At 46.8% G+C, this 25,779-nt stretch overlaps 1 protein-coding gene across 1 annotated transcript in view; it reads right to left on the reverse strand.

Annotated features, from left to right (window-relative positions):
- Positions 1-5,881: 5,881 nt before the first annotated feature.
- Positions 5,882-25,779, reverse strand: part of LOC135374227 (ATP-binding cassette sub-family A member 7-like) — a 184,035-nt gene continuing 164,137 nt past the window's right edge. Inside the window, exon 25 of the mRNA XM_064607232.1 lies at positions 5,882-6,233. Coding sequence (XP_064463302.1) covers positions 5,901-6,233 — 333 coding nt within the window. The 3' untranslated portion in view covers positions 5,882-5,900. The remainder of the gene's footprint in view (positions 6,234-25,779) is intronic.

The following is a 25,779-nucleotide window of genomic DNA, read 5'->3' on the forward strand; positions in this document are numbered from 1 at the left end:
ACTTTGGTTTTATACGAAACAGAGTACTGTTCGACTCTGTCTTTTCATGAAAATATTCTGCAAGCCGTAGTCTCCGGGCAAAGTTATCAAGATCTAAATGTAACTGGTATTCATCCACTCTTGCATCATTAGGGCAGAACGATAATCGTTTACCAAGTAGGGAACGATCGGATCAAGTTCACGGGAGCAAAGGTTGATAATGTTACGATCTTTCGGTAGTTGGTCGGCATCACGCATTGGAGGGGAATTATTTAGCTGTGTTTTTAGGGACGTGCTGCATTACGGTTTGAGGCTACGGCAGAAGAGGACAAGAAATTGGGCACGATTGAGTCTGTGTTATCGGCGGTACAATGTTGTATGTTATCCCGAGTGAGCTTTTTTTCTTTCTGTAGTTTCAGGCTCACTCGTTTCTTTTGAAAGAACTCGTCTAGTTCTACTCTATTTGACTCAGATAAGGTGGTTGCGTTTGAGAGTGTGTTTGTCTCTTCTGACAGCGAATTGATTGTATTTTGACACTGGGTAATTAGTATTTTGGTTAGGGCTAGGGACGTATTGTGCAGGGTTGATAGCCATTCCTTTTCAAGGTTTGGGTAAAGAGGAAACGTAGATATCTTACGAATCTGCAGTCGTCGCGGGAGTTTTCCACTCCTTTCATAAGTAACCAGAGTATTAAGGTGAGAGGAGTAGCGCGCAATTTTGTCCGCTGCTAGTAGTTTTGCCAGGATAAAATGGTTCAGACTCAATCCTGCTTCTTAGACGTCTTCAAAACGTGGACGTGGCTCCGACTGCTCGTCGTTCGACTGAGCGTAGGTTCGTTTTCTTCTTCTGCTCCTCCTCCTCCTCTTCTATTTCTTCTCGCTGTTGTTACCTCGTAGCCTTTATAACAAGTGCTCTCTCTTTGAAATACGTTGAGTTGTAGTTCGTTTTTAATAAGACATAACGGAGAATATGGTAAGGAGAAGGACATACTTCAATTAATTTAAAAAAAAATGGCGTCCTGTTGTTGTCGGTACTTGGTAGCCTCTATGGCAAGTGGGCGATGCAGGCGCTTTTTGAATACTTTGAGTTGTAGTTCGTTTTTAATAAGACATAACGGAGAATATGGTGAGGAGGAGGACTTGCTTCAATTAATTTGAAAAAAAAATGGCGTCCTGTTGTTGTCGGTATTTGGTAGCCTTTATTGCAAGTGGGCGACGCAGGCGCTTTTTTGAATACTTTCAGTTGTAGTTCGTTTTTAACAAGACATAACGGAGAATATGGTAAGGAGGAGGACTTGCTTCAATTAATTTGAAAAAAATGGCGTCCTGGTGTTGTCGGTACTTGGTAGCCTTTATGGCAAGTGGGCGACGCAGACGCTTTTTTGAATACTTTGAGTTATAGTTCGTTTTTAATAAGACATAACGGAGAATATGGTGAGGAGGAGGACTTACTTCAACTAATTTGAAATAAAATGGCGTCCTGCTGTTGTCGGTATTGGTAGCCTTTATGGCAAGTGGGCGACGCAGGCGCTTTTTTGAATACTTTGAGTTGTAGTTCGCTTTTAATAAGACATAATGGAGAATATGGTGAGGAGGAGGACTTGCTTCAAATAATTTGAAAAAAATGGCGTCCTGTTGTTGTGGTATTGGTAGACTTTATGGCAAGTGGGCGACGCAGGCGCTTTTTTGAATACTTTGAGTTATAGTTCGTTTTTAATAAGACATAACGGAGAATATGGTGAGGAGGAGGACTTACTTCAACTAATTTGAAATAAAATGGCGTCCTGTTGTTGTCGGTATTGGTAGCCTTTATGGCAAGTGGGCGACGCAGGCGCTTTTTTGAATACTTTGAGTTGTAGTTCGTTTTTAATAAGACATAACGGAGAATGTGGTGAGGAGGAGGACATACTTCAAATAATTTGAAAAAATGGCGTGCTGTTGTTGTCGGTATTGGTAGCCTTTATGGCAAGTGGGCGACGCAGGCGCTTTTTTGAATACTTTGAGTTATAGTTCCTTTTTAATAAGACATAACGGAGAATATGGTGAGGAGGAGGACTTGCTTCAATTAATTCGAAAAAAAATGGCGTCCTGTTGTTGTCGGTATTGGTAGCCTTTATGGCAAGTGGGCGAGGCAGGCGCTTTTTTGAATAGTTTGAGTTGTAGTTCGCTTTTAATAAGACATAACGGAGAATATGGTGAGGAGGAGGACATACTTCAAATAATTTGAAAAAAAAAATGGCGTCCTGTTGTTGTCGTTATTGGTAGCCTTTATGGCAAGTGGGCGACGCAGGCGCTTTTTTGAATACTTTGAGTTATAGTTCGTTTTTAATAAGACATAACGGAGAACACGGTGAGGAGGAGGACTTACTTCAACTAATTTGAAATAAAATAGCGTCCTGCTGTTGTCGGTACTTGGTAGCCTTTATGGCAAGTGGGCGACGCAGGCGCTTTTTTGAATACTTTGAGTTATAGTTCGTTTTTAATAAGACATAACGGAGAATACGGTGAGGAGGAGGACTTACTTCAACTAATTTGAAATAAAATGGCGTCCTGTTGTTGTCGGTACTTGGTAGCCTTTATGGCAAGTGGGCGACGCAGGCGCTTTTTTGAATACTTTGAGTTATAGTTCGTTTTTAATAAGACATAACGGAGAATACGGTGAGGAGGAGGACTTACTTCAACTAATTTGAAATAAAATGGCGTCCTGTTGTTGTCGTTATTGGTAGCCTTTATGGCAAGTGGGCGACGCAGGCGCTTTTTTGAATACTTTGAGTTATAGTTCGTTTTTAATAAAACATAACGGAGAATACGGTGAGGAGGAGGACTTACTTCAAATAATTTGAAAAAAATGGCGTCCTGTTGTTGTCGGTACTTGGTAGCCTTTATGGCAAGTGGGCGACGCAGGCGCTTTTTTGAATACTTTGAGTTGTAGTTCGTTTTTAATAAGACATAACGGAGAATACGGTGAGGAAGAGGAGTTACTTCAAATAATTTAAAAAAAAATGGCGTCCTGTTGTTGTCGGTACTTGGCAGCCTTTATGGCAAGTGGGCGACGCAGGTGCTTTTTTGAATACTTTGACTTGTAGTTCGTTTTTAATAAGACTTAACGGAGAATATGGTAAGGAGGAGGACTTGCTTCAATTAATTTGAAAAAAAATGGCGTCCTGTTGTTGTCGGTACTTGGCAGCCTTTATTGCAAATGGGCGACGCAGGCGCTTTTTTGAATACTTTGAGCTGTAGTTCGCTTTTAATAAGACATAATGGAGAATATGGTGAGGAGGAGGACTTGCTTCAAATAATTTGAAAAAAATGGCGTCCTGTTGTTGTCGGTATTGGTAGCCTTTATGGCAAGTGGGCGACGCAGGCGCTTTTTTGAATACTTTGAGTTTTAGTTCGTTTTTAATAAGACATAACGGAGAATATGGTAAGGAGGAGGACTTACTTCAACTAATTTGAAATAAAATGGCGTCCTGTTGTTGTCGGTACTTGGTAGCCTTTATGGCAAGTGGGCGACGCAGGCGCTTTTTTGAATACTTTGACTTGTAGTTCGTTTTTAATAAGACATAACGGAGAATATGGTGAGGAGGAGGACTTACCTCAACTGATTTGAAAAAAAATGGCGTCCTGTTGTTGTCGGTACTTGGTAGCCTTTATGGCAAGTGGGCGACGCAGGCGCTTTTTGAATACTTTGAGTTGTAGTTCGTTTTTAATGAGACTTAACGGAGAATATGGTGAGGAGGAGGACTTACTTCAACTAATTTGAAATAAAATGGCGTCCTGTTGTTGTCGGTATTGGTAGCCTTTATGTCAAGTGGGCGACGCAGGCGCTTTTTTGAATACTTTGAGTTGTAGTTCGCTTTTAATAAGACATAATGGAGAATATGGTGAGGAGGAGGACTTGCTTCAAATAATTTGAAAAAAATGGCGTCCTGTTGTTGTCGGTATTGGTAGACTTTATGGCAAGTGGGCGACGCAGGCGCTTTTTTGAATACTTTGAGTTATAGCTCGTTTTTAATAAGACATAACGGAGAATATGGTGAGGAGGAGGACTTACTTCAACTAATTTGAAATAAAATGGCGTCCTGTTGTTGTCGGTATTGGTAGCCTTTATGGCAAGTGGGCGACGCAGGCGCTTTTTTGAATACTTTGAGTTGTAGTTCGTTTTTAATAAGACATAACGGAGAATATGGTGAGGAGGAGGACTTACTTCAACTAATTTGAAATAAAATGGCGTCCTCTTGTTGTCGGTATTGGTAGCCTTTATGGCAAGTGGGCGACGCAGGCGCTTTTTTGAATACTTTGAGTTATAGTTCGTTTTTAATAAGACATAACGGAGAATATGGTGAGGAGGAGGACTTACTTCAACTAATTTGAAATAAAATGGCGTCCTGTTGTTGTCGGTATTGGTAGACTTGATGGCAAGTGGGCGACGCAGGCGCTTTTTTGAATACTTTGAGTTATAGTTCGTTTTTAATAAGACATAACGGAGAATATGGTGAGGGGGAGGACTTACTTCAACTAATTTGAAATAAAATGGCGTCCTGTTGTCGGTACTTGGTAGCCTTTATGGCAAGTGGGCGACGCAGGCGCTTTTTTGAATACTTTGACTTGTAGTTCGTTTTTAATAAGACATAACGGAGAATATGGTGAGGAGGAGGACTTACTTCAACTAATTTGAAATAAAATGGCGTCCTGTTGTTGTCGGTACTTGGTAGCCTTTATGGCAAGTGGGCGACGCAGACGCTTTTTTGAATACTTTGACTTGTAGTTAGTTTTTAATAAGACATAACGGAGAATATGGTGAGGAGGAGGGCTTACTTCAATTAATTTGAAAAAATGGCGTGCTGTTGTTGTCGGTACTTAGCAGCCTTTATGGCAAGTGGGCGACGCAGGCGCTTTTTTGAATACTTTGAGTTGTAGTTCGTTTTAAATAAGAAATAACGGAGAATATGCTGAGGATGTAGAAACGCATTTTACCAGACGCAATTATACCCCCATACTTGTATTTTCTATTTCGAGGCTTCCACGCGTCGAAATGGCGAACAACTGAATCACGAAAAACAAGGAGGAGAATGTCAAAAAATGCAAAACTGGATTGTCGAAGCAGCGTGGAATCGCAGTCCTTTTTTTCTATGCTTCTCCTTCTGCTGCTTCTTTCCGTCTTCTTCTTCTTCTTCGTTGTCGTCGTCGTCTTCGTGTGCTTCTTTTGGTTCTGCTGGTTCTTCCTGTTGTTGTTGTTTCGCTACTTAGCAGCCTTTATGGCAAGTGGGCGACACGGGCGGTCTTTGGAATATTTTGAGTTGTAGTTCGTTTTTAATAGGACATAACAGAGAATATTGTGAGGAGGAGGACTTAATTGGAAAAAATGTGGAGTCCTGTTGTTGTCGGTACTTGGTAGCCTTGATGATGATGATGAGCATTTTGATGGCGCAGCAGCGACAAAGGCTATAATGCGCCAAACCGTTGTTAAAAGGTTTTAACCTTGTATTCTGTTCCGAAGGATTCTGTTTTCAAAAAAGGGTTTCCTTTAAGGCGTTTAAAAACCCACTGTCTCTAATAAAATTACGTACACATGTTCACATGTTTAGCGATGTCCGTCGTGTCCTCCCGTTCGTGTTTCAGAAATATTGAAGTTTTCTTATAACGGTACAGAAACTATTAGGCCGACACATTCGGTTAGATGTCAGATTTACACGGTGGCGATTGACGCTATGCGATCTTCATGGTACCATATATTGCTTCGCTAGTTTGTACACAGCGTACAGAGCTGGTTTTTCGTTTCGACTACATCTACTTTCTACTGGTACAACTTCTTGCTATCTAATGCATTCCGGGTCATCCCTCTCTCCTTCTCTCGACGTTTTCTTCGTTCTATGGCGAATGAGCAAACACATACGCATAAATATAGCAAACAAAATGTATTTATATCTTGGCTGTATCCATTGCGGACTTGGCTGCTTCCAATGTCTTCTTTGGGCTTCCGGTGCGTAGCGTTGACAATGAGGCAACGGATCCCCGCCTTGTAGAAAGCGGTCCACTTTCTTGCGATGACCTCCTCCGTGCTGCTGGGGCCGGCGGCACAGCGTACGCTTGTTGCTTTTTGAATTTCCCGTGCGTTGCTCGGACGAAATACTTTTCGAGAGTCGTGTCCGACACGTAGACGTACATGAAGTCGTACCTTCGATGAAGCTTTAGAATGCGTCGGAACACTCTACTCCAAGGAATTGTTCTCTGGCACTCAAACACAAACAGGCCCTGCGGAAGTTGAAGAAAAGTAATCTTAAAGGTACAGTGCAAGAATGGCATCTTTTCTTTGACGTCTTGCGTACACGAGGCATTAACGTTGCTACCGTGCGTCGAATGCAACCTAATTGTTGGCGGCTTGCATACGTACGATAGTTCTCGAATTCATTCGCGGGTACAAAGGCTCGCTTGCGTTCCGCTTTCGTGGCACGCAACAGGACTTGAGACATGCGGTTTGCAAAGCTCACACAAAGAGAGAGACACGACACCAATGCCATTGCAGTGTATGGATTCACTTGGCTAAGCTATTGAAAGCATGCATTGTGTAGGTTTTACATCGTGCGTAGCGTGCGGCAACGCCGTACAAATACTGTCCGTGCGCCACCAAAGTGGAGTGTGCCGCTAACTCCAAACGCATAGCGTACGCTAGCGTCTAACCGCTATAATAATCCGTCCGATAGAAAACGTGAGCAGAATAAAATTCCTCGGCGTTTGGTTCCTCGCACGCTGAGCATGTCCGTACATCGAAGTGTGTACTTCTCCCTAATTTCCTCTTGTTTACTCTCGGGAAACACAGCTGCGACTAGCCAGGCTAAACTGCGCATAATTATGTTGGACATATTTCAGACGTAGGTCCAGGTGTACACAAGTCGAACCCTTTTGTCGAGACAAAAGAATACATTTACAAAACATACAATTTACATACATAAGAAAAAAATTGCTTCAGAGGCGGGCGAAGTTACGTTCATAGCGCAACGTCATTCGCCACGTAACTTGGACCTTGTTTGAAGCATTTTTATGTGTATGTGAGTCGAGATGGCGAACGTTTGTGAGAAATATGAACGATATCACGAGTGAGAATAAATGGGATGCACGCCGCCGAATATAGGCATTTTCGGTCGACACCCCTCACAAAAAGATCGTTGGGTGCGCTGTCTGAACGCCTCCGTTGGGTGCGTGACACGAACACAATAATGTAGATTACTTCTGAGGTTTCCAATACTGAGGTTTCCAAAAAGCACCATATTTTACAAATGAGGCAACTCTGCGATTTTCTATCTCCTTGAAGGCAATCCTTACAATCTTCAATGCAATGCAACCCACACCTGACAATGTGCGAAAAAAATTCAGCTGAATATATTGAATACTTATCAAGATACGTGGCGTCAAACTTCGTAGGAAGCGCAGTGGTTTAAATGCCCACATCTGAATGATAATTAAAAAATAACCACCTGTTATTTTTAAGTACTTTCAGCGCCAATATGCCTCCTAGGGACAAGGCTTTAACGTTTGAAAGAAAAACAAAATGGAGAGGTCGATGGGACCACCCTGCCAGATCCAGCGTGAAATTACCCTGTTTCGTTTTTCGAGATTCGGGTGTTGGCTGTTGAAATGGACAACAACAACTTTATTCTGAGATGATCAATGGGGAGTTCCATCGCCAGGTGGGATACACTACCCCAATGCTGATGTGGTCAAAAAAGGTCAAGATGTCGACCTTTGAGGGCAGAGCGTTGGTGATTTCGCCAGGGAACAAGCAATTTTGATAGAGTGAGAGGGCGACACTCCCAACTTATTAAGAGCCTTGTTAAGAGGGCACGGTTCGAGAAGGTTCGTAGTGCGGGCAATGAAGAAGAATGTGTTGCACCGCCGTGACAACATTTGGGAGAGTGAACTTGTCTCATGTGGTAACGTCACTGAGCTGTAAAAGCCACATCGAGTTGTATCCGATGAACTAATGGAGCATCTTGACGAGAGGTGTTACGCGGCATGCGATCAACTCTTCTCAGCATAGGTGGGCAGAGAATGTCAGTTGTCCTTTGGCAGGAATTTAGGGCTGCCACGAGATGTCCAAGTATGGGACGGCGGTCTCCTCTCAGCAGCGCAATACTCGTCCGTCTCGGAGACGAAAGAGCTGCTTCTGCGGCCCTGTCGGCCTGTTCATTCCCCACGATACCACATTGGCTTGGAGCCCACTGAAGAACAAGCATGTGCCCTGCTTCGTACACAAGGTGGTAAGCCAATTAAACCTTACGTCACCAGGGGTGTGGATGAGCCCCACATGCCAGAATTTTCTATATTTTGCAGTGCAGATTTTGAATGAGTGACAGGAGTAAAAACCGGGACTGGTGTATTTAAAAAGGGAGAAAACTATACTTGGGAAAAACGTTTCGAGCTGACGCTCTTCATAAGAAAAAAGGAGGAACAGGAAGCTAGTGTCGGAGGATGTTACTAGTATGTTTAACATCCTCCGGCACAAGCTTCCTGTTCCCCCTTTTTTTCTGATGAAGAACGTCCGCTCGAAACGTTAAGTGTAGTTTCCCCCCTTTTCCCCCATTTTAAGTACAACAGTCCCGCTTTTTACTCCTGTGTTTTGTGTACCTGGTGGTTCTTTTTATCGTTCTGGCACGTTGAATCAGTGACCACTGCCTATTCCCGCGTGGCAAAATCAACGATGTGCTGCAGAAACAAACGAACGGCACAGAGTTAAGCAGCTGTTGATCAGGTTGGACGAGAAAGTCGTCGTCCTTTCACTACGCCTTCGTATTTGGGATCGGCAGCGCCCCCAAGATCCCACCGCGCGTTAAAACAGCACGGAAAAAAGAAAGAAAAGAGAAAAAGGGGGCGGAAGCATCACCAATACCAATCATGCATTATGTCTTCGCAATGTTATCCGTTCGCAGGCACCTGATAATCACGACATAGGTGTTTGTCTGTTTGTATACTGCTTTCTGTTGTCCTTCCTTCACCACATACCTCAGGCGGGACAACTTGAACGAGCGCGCCTTGATGAGGGACGTTTTCTTTCTTTTTTTGTGTGTGTGGTTGATTTGGTGTTTTCCTGTGTCAACTTTTTGTGGAAACATATTGTGAAAGATCTTGTATTTCTAACTGAAACGATGTGTTGTGGCATGGGCTTTCAAAATAACGCAAAAAAACGTTACTTGTTCGTGGCAAATTCTTGAGCTCAATTAAGCTGATTAGACTAAGTGATGGGGTACACCCACAGAAAACACATGTTTGGGTGTTTGGGCAAGGTTACCCTTTTACACCGTCAAGCCTGCCTAGTAACTTTATCTTTTCGAAAGCACAATACTTATCAAGAGCCCCTCCTGTTAACAACTTCTAAGTCCTACACTTTCGAAAAGATAGAGGCACTAGACAGGGTTGAGGGAGTAAAAGGGCAACTTTGCAGAAGAGGGCGTTTCTCTCTCAGGTTATTTAAGAGGCAGGTTTGTCAATAACAATCTTGTTCCCCAATCTGTGCTGTCGGTTGAGTCGCCCTTTTGTTTGTTGCCAGGCACGGGGTTTTTGTCGCTTTTAAGTACGAAATACCGAGCAGCCAATTTTTACCAGCGAGTACCATAAAGTGTTGTGAGTACCATAAGGACGTCGCTTTCCGCCGGATGTTGAGTGTCCGCAGTTTCAAAAAATTTCCTAGTCTTGACGGAATTCTCTGATGGAATGGAGTGTTGCGAGAGAGAAAAAGACGCACGATTGCGCGATTGAAAGAACGATTCTCGATGGAACTACAGAATGTCTAAACCAAAATAAGTAAGAAACAGAGACGTTGTGGTAGCCTTGTTCATACCCCAAGCCATTCCTCGCGTCAATGTTGCGTGTATGAGTAAATTAACACCTCACCCCTTGTGTTTAACCTCGGCAGGAAGCTGGGATATCGGATTCGCAAAATCACGGAAGACGATCTATAAGTATAGTATATGTGCAGTATGCATCCACTTCCAGTTTGATGCCAACGCGACAAACGACATGGACACTGCCATCCTATGTGACGTTTAGGTCGTTCAGTTCTGGAGAGCGTTTATTTTATTTTATTTTATTTACTTTTTCTGTTCACGTCTTCAAACGCTGCGCGCATTGTACATTTTGAAAAGTATTGGAAACAAATGTAAGAATTGAAGCAACAGAAATGAAATTTTGTCATGAAGGGGGTCGGAAAAGACAGAAAGAAACACATTGTGTTTCTTACTTTTTTTACTTTTGTACAGCTGACATCAGGCCATTAGACCCTTAAGTCCTAGTGGTCCCATCAAACCGCTAAACCATTAGTCCTATTTGAGATGTCCCAAATAGACCCTTTTCATAAGTGAACTTCATCTGGTGTGCAACGCGCAAACCGCCTCCAAGCTGGGCGCGTCCGCCATAATTTGGACCTGTGCGTTTCATCAGCTACGCGGGAAGCGCGCAGAGTACGTCGAGCAGTCCACACTTCTTCGTCGTTATTCCTCTTTCCTGGCGTTATTCGCGTTTTTCATGACCTGTAGGTGGCGCATCTAAACTCCAACATGGCGGACGTATCCAGGTTGCCGCTTAGTTTCGATTTTGAGATTTCTGAACTGCAATGTCAATTCTCGGTGCGTTGAAGGCGAACGAGTATTAAAGGGACAGTCGTATTCTCCGAGGTCAATTTCGAAACTCATGCGAATTCTAATTCCTTGCCGACCACTTAAGTGGGCCCGAAAACACCATTTCGATCCGCGGCGTACTTTTCGCGCAATCCGATGAAAAAGAAACCGGAATGCTTGCGCCCTCGCACCTCTGAAAGTGGGAGCAAACGTCACCCGGATAAGGCCAATCAGCGTGCGCCCTGGGCAAATGCGAGCCGCGCGCCTGTTTGGCGATCGCGAAGCGAAGGGAGCAAACATGGAGTCGGAAAACGAGAGTGGTGTTTCTCTGTCTGGGGGAGATTCTGACGAACATGTTAGCGGTAGCGGCGACGAGTTAATGCTGGATGATGTCCCATACTCTACGGACCCAATGCCTCTGGAACCCGCCGACCATCCACGAGATGTGGCTGCGGCTAACCCGCGGGATGACATTTTTAGGTGACGTATCTCTTTGCATGGTTGCCGTCGGATGTGCGAAACAGTTTAGAATGTTGAAATCGGCAGGTGTCTGTGTGGAGTCTGCGACCCACAGGAGCCCGACGAGCGCCTGTGTTGCCATTTTGTTGCCAGGGTTGTAGAAATGTGCAACAGTGCCGCCGTGCAGTGCATAACACAACACCCATTACTCAGGGACATCTGCCTCCGTAGGGAGCTTCTAGTGGTGTACGCGCCTCAATTCTGCCGCTATGATCAACATTTTAGGCGACTCAATCCCCAGGACCACAGGTAAGCCTGCTGCAGTGCTCTCCCGTTTGCTATATGATTACAACCGTAATGAATTTTTCGGTTTAAATGACCCCCCATCGAGATTCGGAAGGGTAAACTCGGGTGCTAGTCGGGTGTTGTTGGTTATGCAAATTGTCGCACCTAAAGTGGACAAGGGCTGTATACAAAAGGGCGACTATTCTCAGCAGCTTTTTGGCCTACACAAGTTTTTCCCCCATAAATCATAAGCGTGGACGACAGCCGTGGAACGATCCAGAGAATCCTGGTCCAACAATTCCATTAGGAAAAGTGAAGCAACACAGCCGCCTCAGCTAGTCTCGACATGCTCTCAATTATGCCAGTTAGCCATGGCCTGATTGGCAACACAAAACCCTGATTGATTGACAGATATCCAGTGGGAATTAAACTCCGAAGGAAAGTTTTACAAGTCTGAAAACAGAAGCATTTGAGGTGCCAATGAAGGGGGGAAGCATGTTACTGAAGAATGTAAGAGTAACACATTTTGGGAGAAAATGGATTTTGCCGAAATTTGAGGGAAGCTGGTTTGGGAGGGAGTTAACAGTTGGAATCGGGCTCATCCTGAAAGGCGGACATTTTTCTGTTGTACTATGTTGCATACCTGCCAACCTTCCACATTCAAATTGCGGGAGACCCTGGAACTAAGCAAGGAATGCACAGGCTTTGAACTCCAAGGTTGGGATAGTGTCTGTTCTTCTGTTCTGGCCATTGTCTTCCCAAGACTGCGGGAAATTTGGCAGGTATGTAGATGCCCACAATATATGATGCTAAACAAAAAGAAATGTCATGTGGAGTTGTCTTTTCCAGCTGCCTGAGGTTCACGGCATACTCGTCATTCACAAGATGGGTCTGGGGATACCTTGGTCCAAGGAACAGACGACAGGTTCCTGGATGCGTTGTCTGAGCAATCAGGAGGGAGTTCCCATCTAGGTGTTATCAAGGCTGGGGGTCTTGACAAGAGAGACAAGCTGGTGCATACTGATGGCTGGAACTGGAGACTTGTAGTGGCAAGACGAAAATTTTGCTGACATAGGCACACTACATGTAAATGAGCCCTTGGTCATCCCCCTTGCCTCCCATCAGAGGTTTTCGAGGATACTATAGGTGTGTGGTGTACGGATGGGTTTATCCGTACTATAGGTGTGTGGTGTACGGATAGGTTTATCTGTACACCACACACCTACAGTATCCTCGAAAACCTCTGATGGGAGGCAAGGGGGATGACCATGGGCTCATTTACACGTAGTGTGCCTATGTCGGCAAAATTTTCGTCTTTTCATCATTGCAGTGTGGGAGATGTTTTGTCTTGTCACTCTGTATCTCCAGTTGCAGTCAACAGACTGTCTACCCGTCTGTACAGCAAAAACTACTACACGTGGCGGTATTAGCTCTGGCATCAAATCCAGACTGTACTGCACTAAGTTAGTGCCGAGGTGGGAATATTTTGAACTCTGTGCCGATTGTCAATGCGGTGTAGTGACGGGAATAAAGAATGACCCCATAATTGTATCGATTTATTGTACAGTGGAGTATGACAGAGTGGGAATAACAAAATAGCTTAGGTTTATTTGCCTCCCATTATGTATGGGAGGCAAATAAACCTAAGCTATTTTATTATGTTGTGCTGTGGTTCTAAATCAATGTGGTGTGAAGTCTGGGTGGTTACAGGTATGCTGCCACAGGAATGTTAAGAGAGTTTATGTTGTCAGATCCATATCTGGAGTACTAATACACTATGCAAGTCTGTGTCCTTTGTTTTCCTCTTCCTGGAATCAGGGCATAACAACCCCCTTGTGAGATGCGCCGTGAAGTGGGTCCCCAGCACTTGCTTCAGCCATGACCTCCGCATCTGAAATATGGCCTTGAGTGTTAACACTCAAAAGAATACGTTGAGGGCCTAGCGGGTACAATAACATAAAAATGACTATGCAAATAAATCTTCCCCTTTGCGGTCCCTGTTTCACTGGCACAGTTATTTGCCTGTCCACATTATGTTATATACACTGGCAGCCGCATCACACCAGATACCTTTCACAGAACTCGACAATTTTCAGGGCTCGTACATATCCATTATTTTGTGGGACGTGCAAAAAGAATTCCAATATTTTCGTGGCTTGACAAAACATACCAAATCCAGTTGATTCCGTTGACGTGCTTGCTGCCGCCTGAAATAGAGCCAGAAATTAGCAACAAGGCTGCAGTCGAATACTGATGCAACGTGAAGTGTCTCGGACGTAGTCAAACACAGATTGCGATGTTTTCACATCCCTGAATGCTGCCATCAAGCTTACACTATGAACTGCAGAACATCCACTAGCTGCAATAACATTAGAATAACGCTGTCATGTGGGAGTGTTACGTTATTACTCCTGCATAATACAGGCGGCTATTAGCACAGCAAAAACACACCAATCTTTTTTCTGGAGAGTACGCGTACTATTGCGTCAGGATGCTGCAATCATTGTAATAATTTGTGTACATTAGTAGCCGGTGTGACGTTACAATCGGCGGCGAGGCCAGGTGTTCGCGATGATGTTTACTGTGACAACAGATATTTTTCATCGCAGCGTAACTGTGACCACGCAGGATTGTCACTTACCTCCGTTACTGGTTCCTGCCCTTGTTCCTGATCTAATATGGTAGGCACGGCGTCAATCTTCAGCCGCTTCCGTTTCTGCCGTAGCCCGAGCCGAACTTGCAATACATCTTCATCAAAACAGGCGTCGTCGGCGAAATGACAGGAGCCGACGCGTGAGACATTCAATCCTTGGGACACACCACAGTAATGGATGGCGATCGCTGCCTCTCACTTTCGTTTCGTCTCGCCATTGCGAGGTCTGTGAAATGTATGCTCGGGATTCACGTTATAAGTCTTTGTGCACCCGGGCACGTAGCACCGATTTCCTGACTGTGACATCGCACGTCAACGGCGTGAAATCCTAGGGCACACGCTGTGGTTCAAAGTACTTCAAAGCAAACGCGACAAGACAACAAGGAAAATGGTCAGACGCACGCTCAGACACACACCGAACTCCGGCGGGAAGGAGCGCGTCCTGATGGTTGGTTTATCTGGGTGACGTCATCCAGTGTCGGCGCCTTGCGGGGATTGCCGTGCGCGCCGGAAGCGCGAACATTTAAAAATCGTTTCTGAGTCAACCAAGTGGATTTGTGCGGAGAAAATTTGCCGGCGTACATTATGAACGACAGGGAACGTGACCATAACAGTTCCGGAACACGCTTCCGGATGCGACTATCCCTTTAAACGCTGCTCATATACTTCTGGCAGGCGTAACCGGGTTGTCCAAAGAGAAGGCTATAGTTGTCATGTACTATTTGCGACGTTCAGGCGTGTTTGATCAACCACATTTCGTGAAGGTGAATTTCACGTTTACCGGTTGCGAGGCCGAAATAGTAAGCAGCGAGTGTCCTGCGCTGCAGGAATGTGAGAGACAAGCAAGCACACGACATCTGTGCTGATGCTCTCTTACAGATAAGATCTTCTAAGTGTGTAGCGCGTGCAGGAAAGTAGTTGAGAATTTACAGTGTAATGTTGCCACACCGGTGTGTCACTGGTGCGCATGTTTTTGGGAAACCTTAACGAAACGTCGCATTCTTTCTGAATTCTTTCCCCAAGTGATTTGACTCGCTGATTCAAGTGCACAGTTACAAAACTGACTTGGTATATGTTTTCGCGCTATCCCCTGCGCTTTCCTGCATATAATGGCTATTCAAGTTTGAAAAAAAAAAAGTTCTGTTTTGCCTAGGCAAGGTTTTGCTTCCATTCCTGACGTGAGTTGCACAGAAGTGTGCTTCGGAAAAAGGAAAATAAGAACGTTCATCAGATATGTAGGCAGTTCCGCTCCAGAGATCTGCCATACACACACAACCATTGCTGATGTAACAAGTTTGCTGATTTCGAGTCGCTCAATCCATCCCTTCCGAGGATGCGTCAAAGTAGGCGGTATCCCATGTGTGGAAAGAAGAAAACGCGAAAAGACAAACTGCTATCCCCTCGGCGCGCAGAGTCGCATTGCGGTACAGAAAAAAAAAAAGTAGTTTGGTTTAATTCGCTGGCCGTTCTCCTCACTGTTTCAACAGCAAAATACAGGTGCAGGTCAGCGACCCATGCGAAAAGCAGCAACTTCTCCGCACTAGAACGTGGAATCGGCCGTGTGTACCTAGTCCCGAGTTTCACCGCTGTGCGGCGTCGATTTGGCGAAAAACGCGAATATTCGACTTTCTTAACAGAGCCGTCGTCTATTTAACCACTACAAACGTACATTGGTGATGCAAGTGCGTTGCAGCGCGCATTTCTGCAACCAGTGCGGTGTAAGGGATGAACGAGGAAAAAGGTACGTATGTGCGTGCGAAGTTTGAAGAACTTGTTCAAGTCTGTGCTTGTCAGTCGAAGTAAATTTAGCTGTTGTAGAGGCAAGTGAGACTCACACCACATGACAAAAATATTCGCTTCGTTCACCGTGTGGGAAAGTATAGACGGCGTCATCTTTTGTTCAGGGTTGAAGCTGCGTCGGAAGATAGTATCGTCCACGTCGCTGTGGTATGTTGTAGATCATATTTGTGGTACATGTGCTAGAAATAGGCGCTCCTTTTGATGTAGCACCTGTTTGCGACTCAAGTTACATAATAGTACCGTCCGCTTGCCTTTTAACGCTCATTCCGTGAAGCGCTTCATTTCCAATAATAAGCACCGCAGACACCGTGTTTACTTGTAGGAAAGGCGCTAAAACGAGCGCTAAAAGGAATACGGTCGTTAGTTTTCTTCGTTTGAGTTACAAACAGGTGCTACATCAAACGAATAGCGCCTGTTCGTAACAACTTCGTACTACCACGTTAGCGTTCCGTTGCCTTTTTGCCGCCCTCTGTGTGAAGCGCTGCGTTCCAAAGAAATAAGACAACGCACCGTATGTAGATTGTACTACACACTGTTGTCTGTAAATTTCATAGGTGAGCAGCGAAAGCAACCAAGTTCAGGAAGTTCGTTGTTTTCTGTCGTGTCCTTCTGTGCTGAAAAGTTACAGCCATGCCCTCATGTTTCAGGTCTCTTTCCTGGGATTCGCAAAGAACCCAGACTTGAAAAGGGAGTGGATCCTGGCGATACGGAGAGATGAAGACACACTTCTGCGTCAGCAGGCACGCAAAGGTGTGCTCAAGGCGCTTTACTGACTCAGATTTTTATGCCAACTACGTTTCTTGAAACAGACATTTGAAAGAAGGTGCTGTACCGAGTGTATTCAACTCTTCAACGAAGCCCCAAACGTCAAATCGGAAGCAATATATGAATTGCACTGTGCAGGAAGCTGCTGCTGCGCATCCTGAACACACAATGGAGCGACAAGTTTCCAGTACACCAAAGAACCGTATAATGCATTCTGGACCTGATGCCGGAGACCAACCCACAATGGAAACTGAACCCAGTGTGAGCGACTCCAGCCTACAACCAGAACCTACTGTGAGCGACACCACACTGCAACCGGAACCCAGGGCGTGCCTGCTGGAGCACTTCGGAGCAACATCGGATGTTGGAGACCACGCAAGTGATTTACAAGTTCAGCTACTGGCACTAAGTGAAGATGGCAAGCAGATGAGCTAAAGGCCACAAAAACGAGTTTCGTGTAAGCAGCGAGTTGGAAACAGCGAAGGCAGTGATAAAGAAGCTTGAAAAAAAATTGGAAGGCAACCAGTTGAACGGTTCAAGGACAATGACGACAAAATGCGTTTCTATACAGGCCTTCCATCGTATGCTGTTTTTAAATCTGTGCTGGATTTTCTGAACCCCGGAGACCACGAAGAAAACATACAGGCATGGTCTACACGACAATCTCACTCGCCAAAAATGGCCAGACCACGAAGCTTGACTGTTGAGAATGAATTCTTCCTGTTCCTTGTGAGGCTCAGACTTGGACTTTTTGAAAGGGATCTTGCAGACAGGTTTTGCATATCGACTGCCACTGTATCAAGGATTTGCATCACTTGGACAAGCGACACTTTCCTTCACTTGACACAGCTACCTTTGTGGATGTCCAAAGAACGACCACAAGAAGAAATGCCTCCAGGGTTTAAAGAGAAATACCTATCAACAATAGTCATGTTGGACGCCACATAAATTAAGTGCCAGGCTGCGAGTTCACTTGCCCTACAGTCAGCCACATACCCAAGCTACAAGTCCACCAACACGTTCAAGGGCTTAGTCGGCATCTCACCTGATAGTACTGTGACATTTGTGTCAAGGTTGTTCCCTGGATCAATTTCTGATAAAGAATGTGTACGGCAAAGCGGCTTTCTGACCCTCCCGTTTGCCGACGGTGATGTTGTCATGGCCGACAAAGGCTTCAGGATCCAAGAAATGCTATCTGACATTGGGGTAGGCTTAAATATCCCACCATTTCTTACACGAGATCATTTCAGTGAGGCTGAAGTTAGGGAAACTGAGGAAATTGCATCCCTCCGTATACATGTTGAGCGCCGCATTCAACGCATTAAAAGTTTTCACATATTTGACAGGCCCATCCCTCTTTTCCTTTGCCGTATCATAAATGAAATGTGGGCTGTGTGTGCTATACTAACTAATTTTCAATCCCCTCTTGTGCGTTCACTTGATTCGTCTTCCTCTGGTGATCCAAGCACTAACTGACATTGTGAGTAAAGCATGTGCTGTTCAGTGAATAAATATGTCTCATTTTTGTTTATTTTCTGGGTGTTTCTTATCTCCTGAGCAGGGTCAGTTCCTGCGGAAGTCATTTGGGGTGGCCCTGAAAAGGGTCGTTTTTATGTAGTGAAGGATGGCAGTCTCGCTAAGTGCCATTCACAACAAAGTTGAAGCCAGGAATGGCAGCAAGACAGAGAAGAAAAATCTGTTAAGGATAAGTCTTGCAGCATCCCAGTCACTTTCGCTTAACCTTATGCGTTCTACCACCATGAACTTTTCAGAAAAAACCACAGACTGTCAAGCGCATTCCCTACAAAGCAATCTGTCCAAGAACTTGAAAATAGTAAGCGTGGCTGCGGTCAAGTCTGAAGGCTACGTCACTGTCCTTCTTCGTGTAGCCACACTGCTCCAAGTCTTGTGATGGCTTTCCCTTCAGGCTGAACGGGCACTTCACTTCCAGAAGGCCATGCTCTGGGGTCTCGGATGGGATGAAGATTAGGCGGTCAGGTGACGCACCCAGCCAAGGGCATGACGGGTCAACAAACAGTCCGCATCTAAAGGCCTCGACGTCATGGCCTCTCGTCTTCATCAGGGACACGTACCTATCGACCGCGACACGTTCATCTGCAATACCATACCTGCAAAATAAGCCGTTGACAGGGATATAAACCGTGATTTCTTGTGTTGCTATGCACCATAATATGCAAATCATAATACATATAAATTAAGTGATTTGTGCGGGAAAGCACAAAGAAGCCGTACTTACTGGGTTGCCCTTACACGGGAGAGATATTTGGGTGTTGTCATGTTTTGTAGTGCCTTTTCTGTCCAGGCACCTCGCTTGAAAACAACTCCAAACGAGGATGCTGTCACACGGTGACGATGTGCTTCCCTCCTAGCGAGACTGTCAGCCTGAAGCCTTGTGTTTTGTTCAAGCGTAGTAGCTTCTTCGACAGATATTTCCAAGCCCTTCAAAGTAAATTACTAGATTACACACACAGTACAGTAGCCATGTCATGACATGAGGACTTTGAAAGAGGGACATTAAAAAGTAGCAGATATCTGAAGGATGCTAGTGTGGTCAGTAGGAGTGTCCACGGAGCTACACTGCCAATGTTCACTAGACCGGAATAGCTGTGGCCGACATGGTGGAGTCAGTGTCTTCTCAGTGATGCACAGGATCTATGGTGCTAACAAGGCCTCAAAACCATGTGGTACCTGTGGCCGCAGGTACAGAAAGGGGCTGCCAAGGGGAGTTGATCCAAAGACTGACATGCTTTCAACCAGCTCTGCACCTTCAAGTTGTCCCGTGAAAGCGGAGGGTGCAGTAGCACCAACTTCAGCACCTAGGGTTCTTATCCTGGCTACCACATTCTGGAACGCTGAGACGTCCTTCCGCGCTTCACAAAAGAGTGTCTTGAGAGGCTCACAAAGTCCATTTTGGCGTACACTTCTCCAGTCGACAAACTTCAGAGGTAGTGGTGCCAGTGGTCTGCTTCTCGGGCGGCGCTACTGCTGGGGAAGCACGGTACAGCTCATTTCAGGTGGCGGTTCCTTCAGAATCAACAGCAACTTAAGCGCAGCAATGCCATGGCTGCAGAGACCACGTGCACCAGCTGCACACTGACATCTTGCACATCTCACAGACCCGCAGGCTTGCAGCACAACAGTCACTTGGTAGGGCTTCGACGTCTTCTGGCTCCGGTGACAGATACACTTTACAAGTATGTCGCCGGGGCTGAAAAATAAAAACAGGCGAATCAATTTTATTTACAGAACAAATTTTTCAGTATTGGCAGTTGGCAGACACAGTCACAAAAGAAACAATGCTATGCCCAAGATCAGTGATGGTATGCTTCACAGCGTAGGGCCAAAAAAACGCAATCGTATGCAAATGAGAGACACATATCAAATCATATATATCTGTGGCATTGAAGGATATAGCGCGTGGCCCAAGGCGATCTTTGCGGCACTTGACTTAGAAACAGGTTCTACTCCTGGTGCAGAACCTGTTTCTAACTCAAGTACCACAAAGATCGCCTTATGTTTCCGTTTATCGCTCTGTTCGTACAATGATATGGGGAGCTTATCTTGGGACATGCGGTATAGGGGTGAGGGAAAAGAATGAGGCCTGGCCACGGTGGCCGACGTAAGAGGAGAGGGGCGATGGCGCGATGTTGATCATCAACGCGCGATGTTGATGAGGCTGGCCGCGTTGCGTCGTCACGACAGGGGTATATGAATGGAAACAGTTCTTCCCAGTCCCGCCGATTTAAGTTTTGCACTTAAAAGCGATCTGTTTACTTGACAGCCGCATAATGCTGCAGGTGGGAGCTTTTCGTAGAAGTCGCGATAAACTAGTATCTCGTCTGTTGTCACAAGCCTGAACACACGACTGCACTCTGATCATATCTCGTTATTAGGACCTTGCCGTCTAATTCAAAAAGTGAGAAATATGGCATACCATACCTTGATGAAGACGAGGCAATGCGGATCTGTGTACGATTCGCATAGAAGCTTGCGACTCAGACTTGCTCTCCGCTGAGAAGCACGGCCGGCGGTGCCGGATGCGCTAATTTCGTCACAAAATACGTCCACACATCTCTGCGAAAACCCGCCTGGGACTTTCGTTAGATCCTGAATGCAATGTTCTCGTTTGCCATCGATGAAGAGATCGAAGTGCAAAAAAAAAAAAAAAAAAGAAGGAAAGAAAAAAGCAGAAAGCGCAACCACAGACGATCGGTGAGACGCACCAAAATATGGCCGACGGGGATGCAGCACTTAGTTGCCAGACTGACTTTTGAAAACGGTGTATTAAGATAGGTCCATTGGCCTAATGGTTCCAGTAGGATTGGCTCTGATGGATTTTTCGATCTTGGGGGGATTTATTGGGAGAAAAAAAAGAAAGGGGAAAGGTCAGCCCTGCAGGACGCCAGCTTGCTATTACCCAACCAAAAAAGAAAGAAGAAAGGGAACAATATAAACAATAAAGAGCCCAGGAGGCCCTTAGGCACAGGGAGCACAGGAGGCCCGTATCACGCACAAAGCGGAGTACCGCTTTTGTGACTCTCCACTTGCTAGCTCGCTGCACAGGGCCAAGGAGTGTTGCGAGAGAAACGTCTGTCCGTCAGTCCGTGCACTGCACCTAAGCTCTGAGAGGTGTTGCCAGAGCAGGGCCCGATGATGGTGGTGACGCTGACAGTGGAGGAGCTGATGGGAGATACCGCCTTCTACGGCGCAGCAGGGGCAAGTGGGAGATGGGACGCGGCCCATTTTGAACAGGAGTGAATGGCTGTGGGCAACGTTCAGCCGAAGACGATGTAGAAGGGACTCCTCCTCGCGGGTACAGCGGCAGCCGATGACAAACTCCAGGGGTCGATGGACTGGCATGAGGTCGGATAGGGTCTACAACAAACTGGCGGGTGCCATTGCCGCAGAGCGCCGTGTTAGCAGGCGACATGAAGACACCGGGAGCGGCAATAGGGGCACCGGCGTGGTCGCATCAAGCGCGGCGCGTTTCGGAGCCGCGTCAGCACAAGTATTTGCGTGTAGCCCTGCATGCTCGGGTACCCACTGATGGCAGATACGGTGGCCGACCGAGGAGAGGTGGGGGTACTCCTGAAGTACTATGGTACGCAGATGACTCACGATGCCAGGTGGTATGTTGACAGGAGTGCCAAAGACGCCTTGCTGTCTGTGGGGACGACCCACGCATCAGGCACAGATTCAGCGATATGACGCAGAGCGTCAAGCAGTCCGAGCACCTCACGGTTTTCCTGGGAGTAGTAGTAGGTCGCTGCTGATGACTCATTCGCTACTGACCCATTCAGTACAGATGGCTCGGCTCAGTGGATAGGCCGAACTGAGATGCTCGAGCGCGAGCTTGCGGACTACTGTCACAGGCACATCGTTCTTCCTCTGGAGGCCGGGGATAGTGGCACAGACGTCGGGTCTTGCAAGCGTCCACATCGCCGGGGCGTGCAAGGGCTGAGAGAACTGTGCAGAGACGGACCTTTGAGGCGAACTAGAGCGCGACCGAAGCGCGAGGCCGGGCGGTCTTCGTCGACGTGGCGAAGGTAGTGAAGAGGGTGCCGAGTAAGGTGCCGTGCAAGAACGCGGAGGGTTGCGCCGTCCCGCAGGACATCGATCGGCGGTTCGCGTGCCTCGGCTAGGACAGAGTATGTCTCGGTGGTCGAAGGGACTCCCAAGCAGACGCCGAAGCTCCTGGCTTGGCTAAAGAGGAGATCTCGATTTCTGCTTCGGCTGATACCATACAAGGTGGGAAGGTTATACCGCAGAGAACCCAGCACGAGGGATTGGTGGACACGGCGAAGGTCAGAGAAGGACGGGCCCCATCACAAACCACCGAGGCAACGAAGAACCGCCACATAGCTGTTGTTCTTGGTGGTGAGAGCCTTAACGTGGCGAGACCAGGAAAGGTCACGGTCGAGTACCACGCTCAGGTGCTTGCGGTACGGGACAAATGGCAGTGGTGAACCTTCAATGACGTGCGGGAACCTCGTGAATGATCGACGAGTGAACACCATGGCCACGGTCTTGCTGGGTGAAACGGACAGACCGCGGTCGGCGAGATACGCGACGATAATATCTAAACCTCCCTGCAGTCGGCGCTGAATTGTGCCGCGGCGAGCGGCAGATGTCCATAAGCAGATGTCGTCGGCATATAGCGTGAGACGCGTGTGGTGGGGCAGCAATGCAGAAAGACAGGCCGTGATGACTTTGAAGAGCAGGGGGCAGTGTCCCCCTCAGTGGTCAGAACAAACAAGAAGCGGTCGCTCAGGAAGTCATGGATCCAAAGAAGGGGAGCGCCACCGATACCAGTTTCTTGCAGTGTCGCGATGATGGCACTATGGAAAACACTATCGTACGCTTTCTTTATGTTCAGGAAGACCGCACCAGTCGTGCGATCTTCAGCTCTTGCCTGCTGCGTCTCAGTCGCTAAGTCGACAACATTATCTCTCACCGACCGTCCCTGACGAAAAGCTTGCATTACTTCGGGGAAGAATCGCACGGTCCCGAGATACCAACTCAGGCGGCGGAACACCATGCGTTCCCCCGTCTTGCCCACGCAGCTAGTAAGGGCAATCGGACGAAAGGAGTCAATGTTGCAAGGTGATTGGCCATGCTTGAGCAGGGGAACCGCCATGGCGGTCTTCCAGAGGGACGTTGAGCATTCGCAGGAGGCAAGCACGACCTGAATCCAGAAGGTTCCGAAGTGCTTTATACGTGATTTGGTCCGACCCGGGGGATGTGGGCTGAGGGGAGTCCCGCAGCGCAGAGTCCATCTCCAGAAGTGAGAAGGGAAGATCTAAAGCCGGCTCCGCGGACGACGCCAAAGCAACTGGAATGCCGCGGGACAATAGTTGGTCGACCGAGGGATCGGCTGCGAGGGGAGCGCAATATTCCGTAGCAATATCCAACTCCGTGCGTGCGGTGGCTAGCGACAGGGCACGGAATGGATGCCAGAGCGTGACAGGAGAAGAGAGTCCCTTCATTACGTTCCAGATCCGGGTCATGGGGGTGCGGGGAGAGAGAGAGGACGCAAAACTTCGCAAACGGTCCCGCGCAAGCTTACGTAAATGGCGCTGGACGGCTTTCTGGATTCGACGCGCGTCTTGCTGGTGTCCAGGGAGTTGGGTGCGACGGGCCCGTCTCTCAGCACGGCGACTTTGAGCATGGAGTCTAGAGTATTCGCTGTCCACCGCAGATAACTGCTCAGGTATACGGAAATCCGTCGTAGTTGCCTGTACAGCGTTGGTAACGGTGTCACGGAAAATGCGCTCGTCTTCCAGAGTGCCGCTCAGAGGGACCGAGTCGAAGGCCGCCTTGTACTGCTGCCAGTCCGTTCGCCTGACAGGATGGGACATTGCGAGCTGGCGAATGCCCCTGACGCCGATCAAATGCTCTACGGGACTAAGTGAGCGGTCATGTGCACTCTAAGAAAAAAAGGAGTACTTTTACTCCTTTTGAGGACTAAATGCATTGCCACAAAAAATGGTCCCTTTCGGGAGTAAATGAATGTCACAGAGTGGAGACTGCATTTCAAGCGCTTTTGTAAGAGTCCTAGGTACATAATTCGTGTGCATGCATGAAAATACTTTGAAGCAAACGGTCAACCGTGATATATCGAGTGATATAAAATCTTCAGCCATACATAGGGCACAATTTGCGAAGAAAGATGCGCTAACTGTTTCGTACTCTGTGTGGCTGGAAAATTGCTACGTTGTCTGAGTTATACAGCCGTATGTCGTTCAAATTGACCAAGGGCACATATTTACGTAAACTGTTGCATTCAGGAGACCATTCGCGAAGTTTAGTGACAATTTGCAGTCCTGGGGAGTAAATGTCGGGACTAAACGTCGGGTTAGGGGACTAAAATGGGGAGGAATTGCAGACTAGGGGAGTAGAAGCTGCAATTACTCCCCGGTTTACGCCTTTTTTTCTTAGAGTGTGGTAGATGCAAGTACCCCGAATGCAATGCGAAGGCAAGCACGCCCGTCCCAATGGAGAACGGCTGGAAGGGCTGCTCTTGTGTTACCTTCCTCCATGTTTAGAGGTCACTTGCCACTGGTTGTGAACAGTGCAAAATTGCGTGCAGCCAGTGTTCGCAGCCATATATAACGCCGCGTTCTGTAGGTAGCACACGAATTTATTTCGGTGTTTCGGAACACTCCCCGTGCGACGTCACAATGGCCTTCAGTATTTCACAGCAATACGCCACGATGCGTGTTTATAACGCTGTCGTTAATTGTATCGCGTTGTGATTATAGGTTGTCCTGTGAAAATATTATTTTGTGATTATTAATGATAAGTTGCCTTGACACAGTTACACGGACAATTAAACACGGTCAAGCAATCTGAAATATCGTTACCTTATGCCTTTTAGCGATGTTTCACGGGGGAACAAGAAGAGTTCACATCAAGGGTGCAATAATTGTTTTACAATATCGCAAGGGAGCGCTACAGTCGCTACCCTATTTGCCGTCACGATGTATGTTCTACAGATGCCAACCGTCCTTACCATCATCGCTTTCACCATACCTATTTGCGACCTATTTCACGAATTCGCGTGGTCAAAATGTATCAACGTGGCCTAGCGCTTGCAAATCGCTAGCCTGGCACCTGTGACAGGTCACGTGATCACGGAGGTCCGAAGCTAGCGGGTTTCGAAGCTTGAACCACGGTAGGGGCATTGCAGGCAAAACGCAACCTCAGAAAGACTTGGGCTGATACCTGATACCAATCGCTTACTACCGTAATTGTTTCGAGTACAGACGGCAGGTGCTCGAAGATCGCGCGCCCATGTGCTACGCTCGTGCCACCTCCCATCAAGTCGACCTTGGTATCTCGAGTTGGTTGTCTCGGTTTTTTATACAACTGTACGACTGTCTCACATTTTAATGCAACTGCTTAACCCAATTATTGGTATTCTCCGACTGACTTCTCACCGGACACGGTTTGTGATATCGTTTACTGGTATTTATTCTCGACAACTTCGCCGATAGTCCAATGAGTACATGAGCCGTTGGCGGGCAGTCTAGGGGAATCTCGTATTATCTTTCGTCCAATCCAGGGGAAAAATGCGAACGTAAGTTTTCAGCACATATCCGCTGCAGTGTTACTGCAATTCGCCAGCTTTTTCATCCTTACTGTTTGTTGTTGGCACGCAGCAAACCTTTGCGAAGGTCTGTACTCCTACTCCGCCTGAGCATGGTTT

The sequence above is a fragment of the Ornithodoros turicata genome, unplaced genomic scaffold (genome assembly GCF_037126465.1).
Source record: "Ornithodoros turicata isolate Travis unplaced genomic scaffold, ASM3712646v1 Chromosome48, whole genome shotgun sequence".
In the NCBI taxonomy this organism is placed as follows: domain Eukaryota; kingdom Metazoa; phylum Arthropoda; class Arachnida; order Ixodida; family Argasidae; genus Ornithodoros; species Ornithodoros turicata.